At 45.4% G+C, this 17,339-nt stretch overlaps 1 protein-coding gene across 1 annotated transcript; it reads right to left on the bottom strand.

Annotated features, from left to right (window-relative positions):
• Positions 1–8,222: 8,222 nt before the first annotated feature.
• LOC135975101 (olfactory receptor 11A1-like) lies at positions 8,223–9,185 on the bottom strand. Its single transcript, XM_065565143.1, has one exon. It carries the CDS (start codon positions 9,180–9,182, stop codon positions 8,223–8,225), a length of 960 nt encoding a protein of 319 aa, XP_065421215.1. The 5' UTR covers positions 9,183–9,185.
• Between the last annotated feature and the right edge of the window lie 8,154 nt (positions 9,186–17,339).

The raw sequence follows: 17,339 nt of genomic DNA on the forward strand, positions 1-17,339 counted from the left end.
CCCATTAAGGACCATCAGTTATACAACTGACCCATTGAGAGAAGGCAAATACGCCTTGTAACTCAGCAAAGTATGCAGGAACTTGGCCATGTGACTCCAGACTCCATTTTGCTGTAATTTTCCACAATAAGAACAAAGAGGTGTTCTTACACCTGGAAAAGGCTGATGCCTCATCTCCATCTTGTCTTCAATCCTGCTTCTTACCTCTGGAGGAACTTTGCTACAAACTGAAGCTCTGAACAAGGGACTGATGACCCATCCCAGCTGTGGATGTACTCCAGAGACTTGATTTGAACCTGCAGTTTATTCTATCACTGCTACAAGCTAAACCAAGACTTTACCATTACTGTATGTAATTGATTCCATTTAACCAATTCTAGCTCTCATCTATATCTTTTTCCTTTTATGAATAAACCTTTAGATTTTAGATTCTAAAGGTTTGGCAACAGCGTGATTTGTGGGTAAGATCTGATTTGTATATTGACCTGGGTCTGGGGCTTGGTCCTTTGGGATCAGGAGAACCTTTTTTCTTTTACTGGGGTATTGGTTTTCATAATGATTTGTCCCCATAACGAGTGGCACTGGTTATGAAACTGGAGTGTCTAAGGGAATTGCTTGTGTGACTTGTGGTTAGCCAGTGGGGTGAGACCAAAGTCCTCCTTGTCTGGCTGGTTTGGTCTGCCTTAGAGGTGGAAAAACCTGAGCCTTAGGCTGAAACTGCCCTGTTTTAAGCAATTTGTCCTGAATTGGCACTCTCAGTTGGGTACCACCAGAACCAGCATAGTTACAGCTCCCCATTCCAAAAAATTCCCACATACAAGGTAGGCAATGATACAGAGGTCTTCATAGAACATTTTAAAAGGGCCTGCCTTGGGTACAACCTCCCTCCAGACCAGTATATGGTGCAGCTAAGGCCACAACTCAGTGGACCCTTAGCAGAGGCGGCAACTGAAATGCCTAAAGAACACATGGATGAGTATGAACTTTTTAAACACAAGGCCAGAATTAGGATGGGACTAACCCCTGAGCATGCCCGTCGGCTGTTCAGAGCCCTAAGGTGGAAACCAGATGTGGCATTTTCCCGACACGCCTATCACATTGTAAAAAATTGGGATACCTGGATATCATGAGCAAATGTTAAATCTCTGGAAGATCTGTCTCTCCTAATACAAATGGAGCAGTTCTTAGAGGGTGTTCCTGAGGACATAGAAAGGTATATCCTAGATGCGAAGCCCAAAATTGTAATCAAGGTGGGGGAGATCAGAGCCAAATGGGTAAGGTGGCAGAGAAGAAAAAAGCTAGTAGCAGTTGGTGCGGATACCAGAAGGGGCAACCCGAGATGACATCCCACCATCGGGGTCAGCCCAAAGCCCCACCTCGCAAGGAGGAGCGCTCCACAGAGCCAGGGAGAACCCAGATGCCCTCTCGTCCCACCACCCTTCTCTCCAACCACCCACCTCGCCCCAGCCCACAGTCAGCTGGGCGATGCTTCAAATATGATGAGCTGAGGCATGTGAAGGCAACTGCCCTAAGAGCACCAGCTGACTGCAATTTATCACCCCTGAGTCCCACCGAGAGCCTTCAGGCCCAGATGTCTCGCAAATACCCACAGGGCAAAGGGAAACTGTAAGTGTGGGCGGAAGGAAGATTACTGCGTGGAGGGACACTGGACCACAGGTGTCAGCTATCCACCAATCCCTGGTGAACCCCAAATTCATTGACACAGAGGCCCAAGTGATGGTACAACCCTTTACAGCCAACTCTTTTAACTTGCCTACAGGCAGGTTGCCTGTCCAGTACAAGGGCTGGTCAGGAATATGGACTTTTGCAGTCTATGATGATTATCCCATTCCCATGCTGCTGGGAGAAGACTTAGCCAATCATGTGAGCCTAACAAAAAGGGTGGGGATGGTCACCTACAGCCAGGCTAAACAGGCCTCCACACCTAACTCCATTCCTGAGCCTCCGACTGGGACCCAGCCAGAGTTGGTGGAACCAGTCCCCAAACCAGAGTCTATGGCAATACTTATAGATCCAGTTCCTGGGACCCAGCCAGAACCAGCCCAAGGATCGGAACTGGCAGAGAAGTCAGCACCAGAGCCCATGCTTGCAACCCCACCAGAGTCAGGGGAGCCAGCACCAAAGGGTCCCACAGAGCCTGCACCTCCAGCAGCAGCTAAACCGGAGCAAGAAGCTCAACTAGAGCTGGAAATACAACCTAGTGCACCAGCGGAGAGCGGTTCACAACTCAGCGAGGATCTAATGTCTCCAGCATCAAGGGAGCAGTTCCAGGCAGAGCAAGAAGCAGATGAAAGCCTCAAGGGACCTTGGATGGTGGAACGGAATGTTCCACTGCCTCTCAGCTCTTCCAATAGATCCAGGTTTGTTGTAGAAGGAGGACTTTTACACAAGGTAACCCTGTCTGGTGGGCACAAGGAGGACTGGCATCCTCAAAAACAATTGGTTGTTCCAACTACGTATAGGGAAAAGATCTTGAGCTTAGCCCACAATTACCCTAGTAGCCATGCTGGGGTGAACAGGACTAAGGATCGTTTGGGAAGTCATTCCACTGGGAGGGGATGGGCAAGGACTTTTCTACCTATGTCCGGTCTTGTGAGGTGTGCCCGAGGGTGGGAAGGCCCCAAGACCAGATCAAGGCCCCTCGCCAGCAACTCCCCATCATTGAAGTTCCATTTCAGCGTGTAGCTGTGGATATTCTGGGTCCTTTCCCTAAGACGACACCCAGCGGAAATTGTACATACTGACTTTCATGGATTTTGCCACCCAATGGCCGGAAGCAGTAGCTCTAAACAAAACCAGGCCTAAAAGCATAAACCAGGCATTGGCAGACATATTTGCCAATGTAGGTTAGCCCTCCAACATCCTTACAGATTCGGGAATTAACTTCCTGGCAGGGACCATGAAACGTCTTTGGGAAGTTGTCAGGGTTCCCTCCCCACTCTGAACTCTGGGGTACCACATGAAAGACCCCCTAAGCTTATTTCTACCAGCTTAGGTTAAAACTTCCCCAAAAACAAATCCTTTCCTTGTCCTTGGATGGTATTGCTGCCAGCACCCAGTGATTTAGACAAAGATTCAGGAAAAGGACCACTTGGAGTTCCTATTTTCCCAAATAGCCCCCCAAAGCCCTTCACCTCCTTTCCTGGGGAGGCTTGAGAATAATATACCAACCAATTGCCTTTAATAAAAGTACAGACCGGACCCTTTATTTCTAGGACACTAAAGTCAATCAGGTTCTTAAAAGAAGAACTTTATTATAAAGAAAAAAGTAAAAGAAGCACCTGTGTAAAATCAGGGTGGAAAGTAATTTTATGGGGTGATAAAAAGATTTAAAACACAGAGGATTCCCCTTTAGGCTCAACTTCAAAGTTACAAAAATAGGAATAAACCTCCCTCTTAGCATAGGGAAAATTCACAAGCTAAAGCAAAAGATAATCTAAGGCATTTCCTTGCCTTTACTTATAATTTCTGTAACTTTAGATGGATCATTTCAAGGTATCTTTTCAAGAGATGGGTTACCTGCTTGGTCTCTCTCTTTTTATCCAGAGGGAACAAAAAAAGAGAGCACAAACAAAACTTGCTCCCCTCCCCAGATTTGAAAGTATCTTCTTTTCCCATTGGTACTTCTGGTCAGGTGTCAACTAAGTTAATTGAACTGATTAACCCCTTACAGGTAAAATGATTCTGTACCTCTTTTTGTACCTCTGGCCAGGAGGGATTTTATGTTACTGCATACATAAAGGTTGTTACCCTTCCTTTTATATTTATGACAGAAGCTCATGGGGTATACTACTTGGTTGACACCCCTTACCACCATTAAAATGAATGACCCAGTGGAGAAATTTAATGGGACTTTGGGGGCCACGATACGTAAATTCATGAATGAGCTCTCCAATGACTGGAACCTAGTGTTGCAGCAGTTGCTTTTGGTCTACAGAGCTGTACCACATCCCAGTTTCGGATTTTCACCCTTTGAACTCATTTATGACCACAAAGTTAAGGGGCCATTATAGTTGGTGAAGCAGCAATGGGAGGGGGTTACATCTTCTCCAGGAACTAACATTTTGGACTTTGTAACCAACCTGCAAAACACCCTCAAGGACTCTCTAGCCCTTGCTCAAGAAAACCTACAGAAAGTTCAACAGGAGCAAAAGGCCTTGTATGATAAACATGCCAAAGAGCGTTCCTTGAGAGTAGGTGACCAAGACCAAGACCAAGAAAGCGCTCCAAGCCAATAAGATGGAAGCATCATGGGATGGGCCATTTATGGTCCGAGAGCACCTGGGAGTTGTTAATTACCTCATAGCGTTCCCAGACCTTACCCTAAAACCTAAAGTATACAATGTTAATTCTCTAAAACTCTTTTATTCCCAAGAAATCAAGGTTCTCCAGTTTTCAGTCCAGGAGAGACACAATGCTGAGTGGCCTGAAGGAGTCTACTATGAAGGAAAAAGTAATGATAGCATAAAAGAGGTGAGCCTTTCCATCACCCTTGGGTGTTAACAGCAACAGCAAATCCAGGAGCTGTGCACCAGCTTTGTGCCCATGTTTTCAGCAACCCCAGGATGGACAGAATGGGCATACCACTCCATTGAAACAGGCAATGCTCGCCCAATTCGAGCCCAACCCTACTGGATGACTCCTCAAGCCAAAACTGCAATAGAAAGGGAGATCAAGGACATGTTACAGATGGATGTAATCCACCCCTCTGAGAGTGCATGGGCCTCTCCAGTGGTTCTGGTTCCCAACTACATGGGGAAATCCGCTTTTGTGTGGACTACTGTAGGCTTAATGCCGTAAATTGCCCAGAAAACTATCCAATGCCATGCACAGATGAGCGACTGGAGAAACTGGGATATGCCCAGTTCATCTCCACCTTAGACTTAACTAAGGGGTACTGGCAAGTGCCGCTAGATGACCCTGCCAAGGAGAGGTCAGCCTTCATCACCCATGTAGGGTTGTATGAATTTAATGCACTCCCTTTTGTAATGCGGAATGCACCCACCACCTTCCAAAGACTGGGACATAACCTTCTGGCTGGATTTGGGGAATTTGCAGTCGCCTACCTTGATGATGTGGCCATATTCTCAGATTCATGGGCAGAACACTTGGAACACCTTCAAGCTCTCTTCCAGGGCATAAGGGAGGCAGGATTAACCGTTAAGGCCAAAAAATGTCAAATAGGCCTAAATAGGGTAACGTACCTTGGACACCAGGTAGGTCAAGGAACTATCAACCCCCTACAGACTAAAGTATATGCTATCCAAAATTGCCCTTTCCCTAAGTCAAAAAAGCAGGTCCAATCCTTCTTGGGCTTGGCCAGGTATTACCGACGATTTATACCACATTAAATGTAGGTTCGAGGTATGAATTTTGATGCTTTTTCATACCTGGTTTTCAAGCTGCTTACAGCATTGCTGTTCTGTGTCTCCACTCTCCGGAGAACAACAACTACAAAGGAGAAGTTTTTTCCAATTTTAAAAAGTTCTAGCCGTCCCATTGGCTCTTTTGGTCAGGTGCCCGCTACCTTTCTCTTACCTAGCCAGGGAGACTTTTTAACCCTTTACAGGTAAAGCAAGCAGAGAACAGCCATCAAGAGGGATTCAATAGTTAATTGTCTGGCTGGGTGTCCATAAAAGGGAGTTCCTCCCCCCCCCACTTCATTTATCACAGGGTCACAGAGAATTAATTTGGACAGCAAATACATGGATGGTCTCCAAACTAGAAATCAATTTACACAACATACAGCTGTGGGATTTCTCCACAGCTCCCACCCGTCCTTCCCACACCCCTTCCAATTCACCAGAGAGGCCCAGATCGCCCCCTCCTATAGTTCCCACCTCCTTCCCCACAGCCTCCCACCCAACCCCACTGTGCTCCTATTTAATACCATCTAACCCCTGCTGCCCCACCCCCAAATAAACACGTTCAACCCAGAGAAACCCAACCCCACAAATCTCCTCCTGCAACACCCCCCATCCATCACACCAACCCCCCTCTCCCCACATAAACCCACCCCTGGGGCACAACCCGCCAGATAAATGCCCCCAGGAAACATCACCCTTCCAGTTGCCTCCTGCCCAAACCTCCACACCCAGACCTTCCCCTGCCACCTGTCACCACCACCTATTCCCTAATAAACCCACCTCTGGAAACTGCCCCTACACCCCCATTCCCCACCACCCACAAACCACTTCCCTCCATACAGACTCCCTCTATCTTCATCCCAACCCCCTACCACCACCCCTTACTCCCCCGAGGGCCCACTGCAGCCCCCAATACGCAGGTCCATCTACCCTAGCTGCACCAAACCCCCACCCTTCTTACATTGCTCCCATCCATTGGGGCTCACCCGGAACCACTCCACACACACACAGGGCCCCTCATCCCTTTACCCTGGCACGAACATCCTGCCTTCACTGTATGTGGGGCTGGGGACCTTTCCCCTCGTTAACCGTCCATGTCCTTGTCCCCTTGGGGTGGTCAGACAGCTCAGCCCCCACTCACTGAGAAGAGCCCCCACAGCAAATCTGTGAGTGAGGTGAGCCAATGCACCGAAGCAGGGAGCCGAGCTCAGCGCCACTGGAGAGGCCCCACTGTTGTGGGGTGCGTGCGGGGTGAATTTGCTCCCCAATCCCCTATTCTTCCCTGGCTGGGGCCTCACAGCCACACCAGGCTGGGGTAGAAACAGCGAGAGTTGGGCCTTGCAGTTTTACCGAGCTTCCCCAAATCTTCACCAGCCTCCAGTGCGCTGGGGCTGAGTGACCAAACCCTGGCTGGCCTGATCTGGCCTCTACTGGGCAGCAGCTGTGACTAAAAGGATCAGAATGGACTTTTTTCACCTTAAAAGCTACAAATCTTCGAGTTTCCACACACACACACCTGCGGTCCTACGCGGCCCCTCCCTCACCCCGCCCTGGAAGAGTGGGTTAATGTGGAAGTGTGACTCTTGCACGCTGGAGAGAAGGTGTCTGCATGGGGGAGGCATGGTTGGGAGTCCAGGGCCCCCTCTTTCTCCTGTCCCTGCACATCTGAGTAGAAAGGGGAACTGTGTAAACCACGTTGATCTCCTTGGGGCACAGACCAGTCCTTCTCCCAAGCTGGGAGGGGTTGCAAGTGCTTTGGAGAATAGGAATAAAATTCAAAATGATCTGGACAAATGAGAAATGGTCTGAAGTAAATAGGATGAAATTTAATAAGGATGAATGCAAAGTACTCCACTTAGGAAGGAACAATCAGTTGCACACATAAAAAATGGGAAATGGCTGCCTAGGAAGGAGTACTGTGGAAAGGGATCTGGGGGTCATAGTGGATCACACAAACTAAATCTAAGTCAAAAGTGTAACACTGTAGCAAAAAAAGCACACCTCATTCTGGGATGTATTAGCAGGAGTCTTGTAAGTAAGACGTGAGAAGTAATTCTTCCGCTCTACTCCACGCTGATAAGGCCTCAGCTGGAGTATTATGCCAGTACTGGGTGTCACATTTCAGGAAAGATGGGGACGACTGGAGAAAGCCCAAAGAAGAGCAACACAAGTGATGAAAGATCTAGAAAACATGACCTATGAGGGAAGATTGAAGAAATTGGGTTTGTTTAGTCTGGAGAAGAGAAGACTGAGAGGGGACATGATAACAGTTTTCAAGTCCATAAAAGGTTGTTACAAGAACTGAACAAAGGAAGCCAATTTGCAGTGTGAAACAATAATTTTTATCGGTCCTACAAAAACAATGATACATATTCTTGAGCACCATCGACCAGCTCCTCATCCATTCACTTACTGTTTACTAGAGCTGGTGAAAACTGTTTAGTCAAAGCTTATTTAAACAAAAATAGGGATTTGACTAAACAAACTTTTTCATGAAAAATGTCTGCTTCCCTCAGAGATACTGACTCTTTTTTTGACAGAAAATGGAAAACAAACAACAGAACCATTTTTTTCAACTTCCAGCTGAAAGTTTTCGGATTTCACCTGCCAAAAATCAAAACTTTTCTCATTTTCATGGTTTTCGGTTCTTTGATTAAAAATAAAAAGTTTCTGCCAAAAATAACCCCCAAAACAATTTCCAACCGTCTCTATAATTTTCAAATATATTTATGCAAACGCTCATCTTTCATACAGCACTTCGGTATCAGGGGCCGCCACGTGGACCCTGCCACTTTGACAATAGAAACCTGATTGATTGATCCTCATTTTAGTCAATTAATCTGAATTCTTTGTAAGTGTCACAGATCCCCCGATAGCATTTATCAGGGCCTCCTTGACCTCTCTGTTTCTCAGGCTGTAGATGAGCGGATTGGCCGGGGGCATCAGGACTGTGTAGCAGACAGAGAACACTTTGTTCAGGGCTCTCAGGGTGCTGGATTTCGGTACCATGTAGACAATCATTATGGTCCCATAGAAGATGGTCACCAGGATGATGTGGGAGGAGCAGGTGGAAAAGGCCTTTTGCCTCCCGCTGGTGGAAGGGATTCTCAGGATGATGCTGATGACACAGACATAGGACGTCAAGGTTAATAGAAATGGGAGAACTAAATTAAGAAAGGAAAATGTATAAATAATCGGTGTGATCTGGCTGGTGTCACTGCATGAGAGTTTTAGCATTGAGGTGAGCTCACAGAAGAAGTGGTCCATTTCATTGGGGTCACAGAAAATTGACTCTGACATGAGACACACTAATATTGTACAAGATAGAAATCCATTTATCCAAGACCCAGCTTCTAGCTGGAGGCACAGCTGGCCATTCATAAGGGTTCCATAGTGCAGAGGTTTGCATATAGCTAAATACCGATCATAAGACATCACCGCCAAGAGACAACATTCGGTAGTTGCTAAAAAACCAAATACAGCCAATTGCGTGATGCAGCCCTCCACAGAAATGGTTCTGTCCCCAGTCAGGACACCGGCCAGCAGCCTGGGCAGGATGGTGGAGGTGTAGCAGGTCTCCAAGCAGGACAAGTTCCCCAGAAAGAAGTACATGGGGGTGTGAAGGTGCTGATCAGCCACAACTAGCGCAGCAATGAGGAGATTCCCAGCCATGGTCACAACGTAGATCACTAGAAACAGCAGGAACAGAAGAATCTGCAGCCCAGGTTGATTCCCGAATCCCAGGAGGATGAATTCTGTAGCGGGCGTTTGATTTCCACCTTCTGCTTTCTCCATGAGTTGTACTAGTAGGGAAAAAAGCACCAAACAGTGGAATAATTTCCTCTGCTATTAAACAATAGAAAGTTTCCTCCATCCAATTACATGAAAGTTCAAAGACGAAAATGAGAAGTCACATATTGTCTTCTAGGGCCATGTACCTTGGACCTGTGAGACTCAGTCAGGAACACAGCTATTGACACACCCGAGAAGAGCAGTGATCCCTCTAATTTGGAGTCCTGTCTTAAAGAGTGGCCAATACTAGATGCTCTAGAAAAGTATTCAGCTCCATTAAAGGCCTTTGCACAATCTCATAGATGTGGGGAATGTTTTCCCCAGACAGTGGTATTGTAGCCATGTTGACAAACGGATATTACAGAGACAAGCTAGGTGGGGTAACATCTTTTATTGTTCCAATAAAAAAGTGGTCACCCACCTTGTTTCCCCAGATAGTTAATTCTTGGCTTATGTCATGAAACCTTCTACGTTTTATACTTTGTTGGTGTAGGGAGACATCTTCATTCATTGTTAGGTCATTAATAAGTCCTAATTACCATAGTGTCTGAGCACCTCACGGTCCTTAATGTATTTATACCCCCAACGCCGCAATGAGATTGGAAATCCTTTTTGTGCCCAATGTAAATATGGAGAACTGAGGCCCTAAGTGATTCCCCCAAATGGCCCCAGGCCCTAACCCTAACCCTGATGGAGCTTCTCTGTCCCATTCATCAGTCCTTAACCTCTCGCACATCCCCTTTTTCTTCATCTCCTCCTTAATTTAAACAACCCCTGAGTCTTTTCTGAGGTTGGGATATTCAAAGGAACCTAAAGAAATTTGACACTATTGAAAATCAGGGGGACTTGGTCACCGGACTCTCTTGAAATTCCCAGCCCCATTAAACTCTGCCCATCCAGGCACCTGCTTCTCTGCTCCATTCCCAGCCCCATTCAGCAGGTGGGAAAAGAAGAGACTCTCTCATCCCCCCGCTCTGAGACACCAGGCGCAGCACAGGAGCCTGCAGATCAGGGCCAGCAGAACAGGGTCTGAGCATGCTCGCCTCCTGCTAGTGCCTGAGACACTGACCAGCAGCGCAGCAGGGAAACGGCCTCTGCCCAGCACCCTGTCCTGTGCACAGGGGGAAACTGCAGCAGCCATGCACAGACTCCTATCCCTCACCTCCCCTTCTTGGATACCAGAGACATGCTCTACCCCAGCTGCACTCTGCAGCCCAGCTGACGAGTGAGTGTATCTGGGCCTGGATTCAGTGCAGCTTCATGCTCCCAGCCACGCTCTGCAGTGCCACTGAGCAGGGAGTAGGAAGTGAGATGGAGCAGGAAATGCACAGCTCCGGTGTGCTCCAGCTGGTCTCCTTCCCACTACGGCACCATTTCTTCCTCCGTGAGATCCCTAGGATCTGAATAAGGGCTTGTCTAAATGAAAAGCTGGGGTGTGACTCTCCAGAGCACTAGCCTGCCACTTACTAACGCTGCATGGACCCTGCTGCAGTGCACTCAACGTTCCCTAGTGCACTTTGACCTCCCCCCATTTTAAACAGCACTAGGGCAAGGTCCACTAGGGGACTTTTAGTGCACGATAGCAGGGCCCGTGCTGATAGAGCACTGCAGATTTCCACCCCAGCCGGCCACGTAGTAACTCCGTGTGGGGACAAATCCCAGGAAGGATCAGATTTAAATTGAATCCGCTGCAGGAAACGGCAATGCTGAGTGGCTGTGGGGATTGGGACCAGGTTTCCACTTCCAGGCTGCTCCCCCCAGTGTCTCCTGCTCTCAGAGCTCGTCTGCAGGATGGGGAAGTGCACTCAAGAGCAATGGGAATTCTAAAGGGCACCTGCAAGTTGCACATGAACTGGCTCGTATAGACTCTTGCTGGTGCCCACTGAAATTTCCTTTGTGCACGACGTTTGGTGCACTGTAGAGATGACACCACGCAGTTGTGCACCACCACCCCACATGGACAAGCCTGCATTCACTCGGCAAAGACACCTACCTTCTACTGCTGCACTGGGCTGGCATTTGCTTTCTTGCTTGATGCACACACCTGTGTATATTACGAGGGACTTTCATGCCTCCTGCTCTGGAGCTTCCAGGGTTTATAGAGGAAAGCTGCCTCGCGCTGGCTCAGGCGGCTGTTGGGATCTCCACTGAGCCTGTTGATAATGATCCCAGTGAAAGCGCCCTCGGGAGGGAATTCAGTGCTATGTTGCTTGTGAAAACAGTGTAAACATCAAGGCCACTGACTACTGAGGCCTGGTCTACACTACAGATTTAGGTTGACGCAAGGCAGCTTATGTCAACCTAACTGTGGAAGTCTCTACACTTAAATTTCACTCATGCCGATGTAACTGCCCTGCTACGCCGACTTAATAACGCCACGAGAGTCATAGCATCAAGGTCAATGTAGTTAGATTAATGCAGTGTCAGTGTAGACACTGCGTTACTTATGTCGACTATTACTGGCTTTCAGGAGCCTTCCCCACAATGCCCTGCACTGACAGTACAATTGATATCAATGCTCCTGATGAGGCCGTGCACTGCTGATAGAAGGAGCAAAGTGTAGACACGCACAAGCGATGTAATTACTGTGGCAGCTGTCTGCCGACATAAGTTAGGTCAACTTAATTTCACTGAGAGTCAGACCTATGTTGGCATAACTACGTTGCTCAGGGGGGTGAAAAATCCACACGCCGAGCAACATAGTTACACTGACCTAACCCCCCATGTAAACAGTGGTATGTGGATGAGAGAGCGTCTCCCGTAGACATAGCTACCACTTCTCAGGGAGGTGGATTCACTACAGGGACAGGAGAGCTCTCTCCCATCCGTGTAGGAGCATCTTCTTTTATGTGCTACAGCAGTGTAACTGCGCCGATGTGGCATTTTAAGTGTAGACCTGTCCTCTGGCAGCTAAGTCCCACAGGCCTCTTTGAAAAGCCCAACTTAGGTTGACAGAAGCACAGACTGTTTCAAGAAAAAGACAAAATTTTCCAGATTGTCCAGGTGTGACGGGATCTCCAGGGTACAACCTGGAACTAGGGTATCACTCTGCCCCCTTACCTCTCCAGCCTGGGCTGTCCCTCACAATGCTTTGCTAGTGACAAGCTGCAAACTCCTCTAGATGCTGTTCTCACTCAACCCAACAGCATGTGGAGCACCACACCCAGCTAGCTTGCATGAATGTTCCCAGAGCAACTCAGGAATCACACCGAGAAAGGCACCAGCCAGTTACCCCCCATCTCCCCAGACTTATACCCCAGAACTGTACCATCTTGCCCTGATCAGAAGCCTGACCAGTGTAAGTTTATTACCCAGTCCTCCCCTCCCTCAATGTGGGGAGAACATGCACTAGCCTTTGTAACCTGAGTTGAGATTTCCGAAGAACTTCAACTGAAATACAGTTTTAGGTAAAATATAAAACAGATTTATTAAATACAGAAAGTGATTGTAAGTAGAAGGCTTAAAAGGTCAGAGATAGCTACCAAAGAAAATAAAATATAAGTACAAAATATATCGGAAGGACAGAACAGGTCATGCGGGGGTGGGAGTGCCACTATATGTGAAAGAAAATGTAGAATCAAATGAAGTAAAAATCTTAAGTGAATCCACATGTTCCATAGAATCTCTATAGATAGTAATTTCATGCTCTAATAAGAATATAACATTAGGGATCTATTGTCGATCCCCTGACCAGGACAGTGATAGTGATGATGAAATGCTAAGGGAAATTAGAGAGGCTATCAAAATTAAGAACTCAATAATAATGGGGGATTTCAATTATCCCCATATTGATTGGGAACATGTCACCTCAGGACGAAATGCAGAGACAAAATTTCTCAATACTTTAAATGACTGCTTTTTGAAGCAGCTGGTACGGGAACCCACAAGGGGAGAGACAACTCTAGATTTAGTCCTGAGTAGAGCGCAGGAGCTGGTCCAAGAGGTAATAATAACAGGACCGCTTGGAAATAGTGACCATAATATAATAACATTTAACATCCCTGTGGTGGGAAGAACATCTCAACAGCCCAACACTGTGGCATTTAATTTCAAAAAGGGGAACTATGCAAAAATGAGGGGGTTAGTTAAACAGAAATTAAAAGGTACAGTGACAAAGTGAAATCCCTGCAAGCTGCCTGGGCACTTTTTAAAGACACCATAATAGAGTCCCAACTTAAATGTATACCCCAAATTAAGAAACACAGTAAAAAAAACTAAAAAAAGAGCCACCGTGGCTTAACAACCATGTAAAAGAAGCAGTGAGAGATAAAAAGACTTCCTTTAAAAAGTGGAAGTCAAAACCTAGCGAGGTAAATAGAAAGGAGCATAAACACTGCCAAATTAAGTGTAAAAATGTAATAAGAAAAGCCAAAGCGGAGTTTGAAGAACGGCTAGCCAAAAACTCCAAAGGTAATAACAAAATGTTTTTTAAGTACATCAGAAGCAGGAAGCCTGCTAAACAACCAGTGGGGCCCCTCGATGATCGAGATACAAAAGGAGCGCTTAAAGACGATAAAGTCATTGCAGAGAAACTAAACGAATTCTTTGTTTCAGTCTTCATGGCTGAGGATCTTAGGGAGATTCCCGAACCTGAGCCGGCTTTTGTAGGTGACAAATCTGAGGAACTGTCACAGATTGAAGTGTCACTAGAGGAGGTTTTGGAATTAATTGATAAACCTAACATTAATAAGTCACCGGGACCAGATGGCATTCACCCAAGAGTTCTGAAAGAACTTAAATGTGAAATTGCGGAACTATTAACTAGGGTTTGTAACCTGTCCTTTAAATCAGCTTCTGTACCCAACGACTGGAAGATAGCTAGTGTAACGGCAATATTTAAAAAGGGTTCTAGAGGTGATCCCAGCAATTACAGACCGGTAAGTCTAACATCAGTACCAGGCAAATTAGTCAAAACAATAGGAAAGAATAAAATTGTCAGACACATAGAAGAACATAAATTGTTGGGCAAAAGTCAACATGGTTTCTGTAAAGGGAAATGGTGTCTTACTAATCTATTAGAGTTCTTTGAAGCGGTCAGCAAACATATGGACAAGGGGGATCCAGTGGACATAGTGTACTTAGATTTCCAGAAAGCCTTTGACAAGGTCCCTCACCAAAGGCTCTTACATAAATTAAGTTGTCATGGGATAAAAGGGAAGGTCCTTTCATGGATTGAGAACTGGTTAAAAGACAGGGAACAAAGGGTAGGAATTAATGGTAAATTCTCAGAATGGAGAGGGGTAACTAATGGTGTTCCCCAAGGGTCAGTCCTAGGGCCAATCCTATTCAATTTATTCATATATGATCTGGAGAAAGGGGTAAACAGTGAGATGGCAAATGATGATACTGCAGATGATACTAAACTGCTAAAGATAGTTAAGTCCAAAGCAGACTGTGAAGAACTTCAAAAAGATCTCACAAAACTAAGTGATTGGGCAACTAAATGGCAAATGAAATTTAATGTGGATAAATGTAAAGTAATGCACATTGGAAAAAAAAACCCAACTATACATACAATACGATGGGGGCTAATTTAGCTTCAACAAATCAGGAAAAAGATCTTGGAGTCATTGTGGATAGTTCTTTGAAGATGTCCGCGCAGTGTGCAGAGGCGGTCAAAAAAGCGAACAGGATGTTAGGAATCATTAAAAAGGGGACAGAGAATAAGATGGAGAATATATTATTGCCCTTATATAAATCAATGGTATGCCCACATCTTGAATACTGCGTACAGATGTGATCTCATCTCAAAAAAGATATACTGGCACTAGAAAAGGTTCAGAGAAGGGCAACTAAAATGATTAGGGGTTTTGAGAAGGTCTCATATGAGGATAGATTAAAGAGGCTAGGACTTTCCATCTTGGAAAAGAGGAGACTAAGGGGGGATATGATAGAGGTATATAAAATTATGAGTGATGTGGAGAAAGTAGATAAGAAAAATTATTTACTTATTCCCATAATACAAGAACTAGGGGTCACCAAATGAAATTAATGGGCAGCAGGTTTAAAACAAATAAAAGGAAGTTCTTCTTCACACAGCGCACAGTCAACTTGTGGAACTCCTTACCTGAGGAGGTTGTGAAGGCTAGGACTATAACAGCGTTTAAAATAGAACTGGATAAATTCATGGAGGTTAAGTCCATTAATGGCTATTAGCCACGATGGGTAAGGAATGCTGTCCCTAGACTCTGTTTGTAAGAGGATGGAGATGGATGGCAGGAGAGAGATCACTTGATCATTACCTGTTAGGTTCACTCCCTCTGGGGCACCTGGCATTGGCCACTGTCAGTAGACAGGATACTGGGCTAGATGGACCTTTGGTCTGACCCAGTACGGCCGTTCTTATGTTCTTATGTTCACATAATTTATGTCTTTAACCTTATTACACTAGGCAGTATTTAGAACAAGCAATTTTCTCACTCCGCTGGATGTTACAGTTCACAATAGACAGGCCTCTCACTCAAGCCTAGGACCCGTCTCCTCTGTTGAAGTCTTCTGGCTCTCCAGCACTCTTGTTGCTTCCAGCATAGCTGAGGGAGGAGAAAGGCCCAAGTATGATGCCCTAGTCCCCTGTTTTATTGCCTTAGTTCATGTGCCTAGAAGACACTTGCTCAGACATGTCCTCGTGGGCATTGCTGAGTCACAGTGATCAAGTAAACCCCCATTGTGGTGGACTTGTACAACTGAGTCATAGAGTTGATTAATTGTTGGTTAACACTCACCTTTGTCTGCTAGATTCAAGAGCCTTTTATTATTCAATTTCTGTTCCCCATACTCGTATTTATAGACTGTGATTCAACACTTGACCTTCTCTCTTTTAAACTAAATAACTGATCTCCAGGAATCTAACACTATCAGACATGTTTTCCTATCCTTTAATCATTCTCGTGAATCTTCTCTGGACCCTGTCCAATTTTTCAGGATAATACTTCCTTCTGGCTTTAAACTCTCTGAAGCTATTCAAAATCATTAAATACAAAAAAATAGTTTTTTTCTCGCTTTCCTTTTAGTTTTTGAGCCTTCATTTTTTAAAATAAAAGTAGAAATATGCCATCAATATTTAACAGTGTGGACAATTAGCCATTGGAACAATTTAACAAAGTTTGTGGCAATTTTTAAATCAACTGACATATTTTTATATCATATACCATAACTGACAATTTTTAAATCAACTCGGGATTTGCTCTAAATCAAGATCTGCTTGGGGAATTATTTTGGGGGAAGATCTATGGCCTGTATTATACAGCAGGCCAGACTGGATGACCACAACGATCCCTTCTGGCTTTGCGATCTGTTAATCATTTATCTCTCGCCAAAAGCACACCCTGCTCACAACCTACTCTTTTCTTTCTGTGGCATTTGCATTGAGAGAACAAGAGAGAGAGAGAGTACTGGTGTGGAGGGAGAAAGATTCGGGAGATGAATTAATACAAACAGAGATTGCACTTAGATTTCTTTAAGAGAGGTAATTCTGTGGCCAAGACTTTCAATTATGGGAGCCCAAAGAACAGCTTCTAAACTGGGACTTTCCAAGGGACCTAAAGGAGCAGTAAATAAGAAAAATAAATGAAAAGGGCTAGACAAAAGTGAGAAAGTCAGCAAAAAGCCAGCCATCCTTCTTAAAGTCCTTTGTGGTTTATATGTGTCTGCCATTGACCAGCAAGGCAACTATGGAGCAAAAGTTGAAGCTAGACAAATTTAGACTAGAAATAAGGTGGACGTTTTTAATAGGAATGGTCATAAACCATTGGTACAACTTGCCAAGGGTCATGGTGGAGTCTCCATCACTGGAAATGTTTAAATCAAGTCTGGATGTGTTTCTAAAAGATCTACACTAGATCAATCACAGCTTTTGCCCTTGAAACAGTAATGAATTCACAGAAGTCCTGTGGCCCGTGCAATGCAGGAGGTCAGAGTAGATGATCACAATGGTCCCTTCTGGCCTTAAAATTCTACGAGTCAACTAATTTGATTCTATCTAGAGCGTATCTATTAATGAGAGACTCCAATATTCGTATAGAGACTCAAAGAGATGAAGAAGGCACCACATCCCTTGGTACATTGCTCAAAGCAGCTAGAAGAATTATTTGTGAAATGGAAAAGCGACCTTGCAGTAAGATACTTCAGAACCTCAAACTATTTATCCTCACACAGAGGAGG

Source organism: Chrysemys picta, chromosome 13 (genome assembly GCF_011386835.1).
Source record: "Chrysemys picta bellii isolate R12L10 chromosome 13, ASM1138683v2, whole genome shotgun sequence".
Classification (NCBI taxonomy): domain Eukaryota; kingdom Metazoa; phylum Chordata; order Testudines; family Emydidae; genus Chrysemys; species Chrysemys picta.

Coding starts and splice junctions, on each gene's coding strand:
- LOC135975101 (XM_065565143.1), bottom strand. CDS start 9,182: ATGGAGAAAGCAGAAGGTGGAAATCAAACGCCCGCTACAGAATTCATC.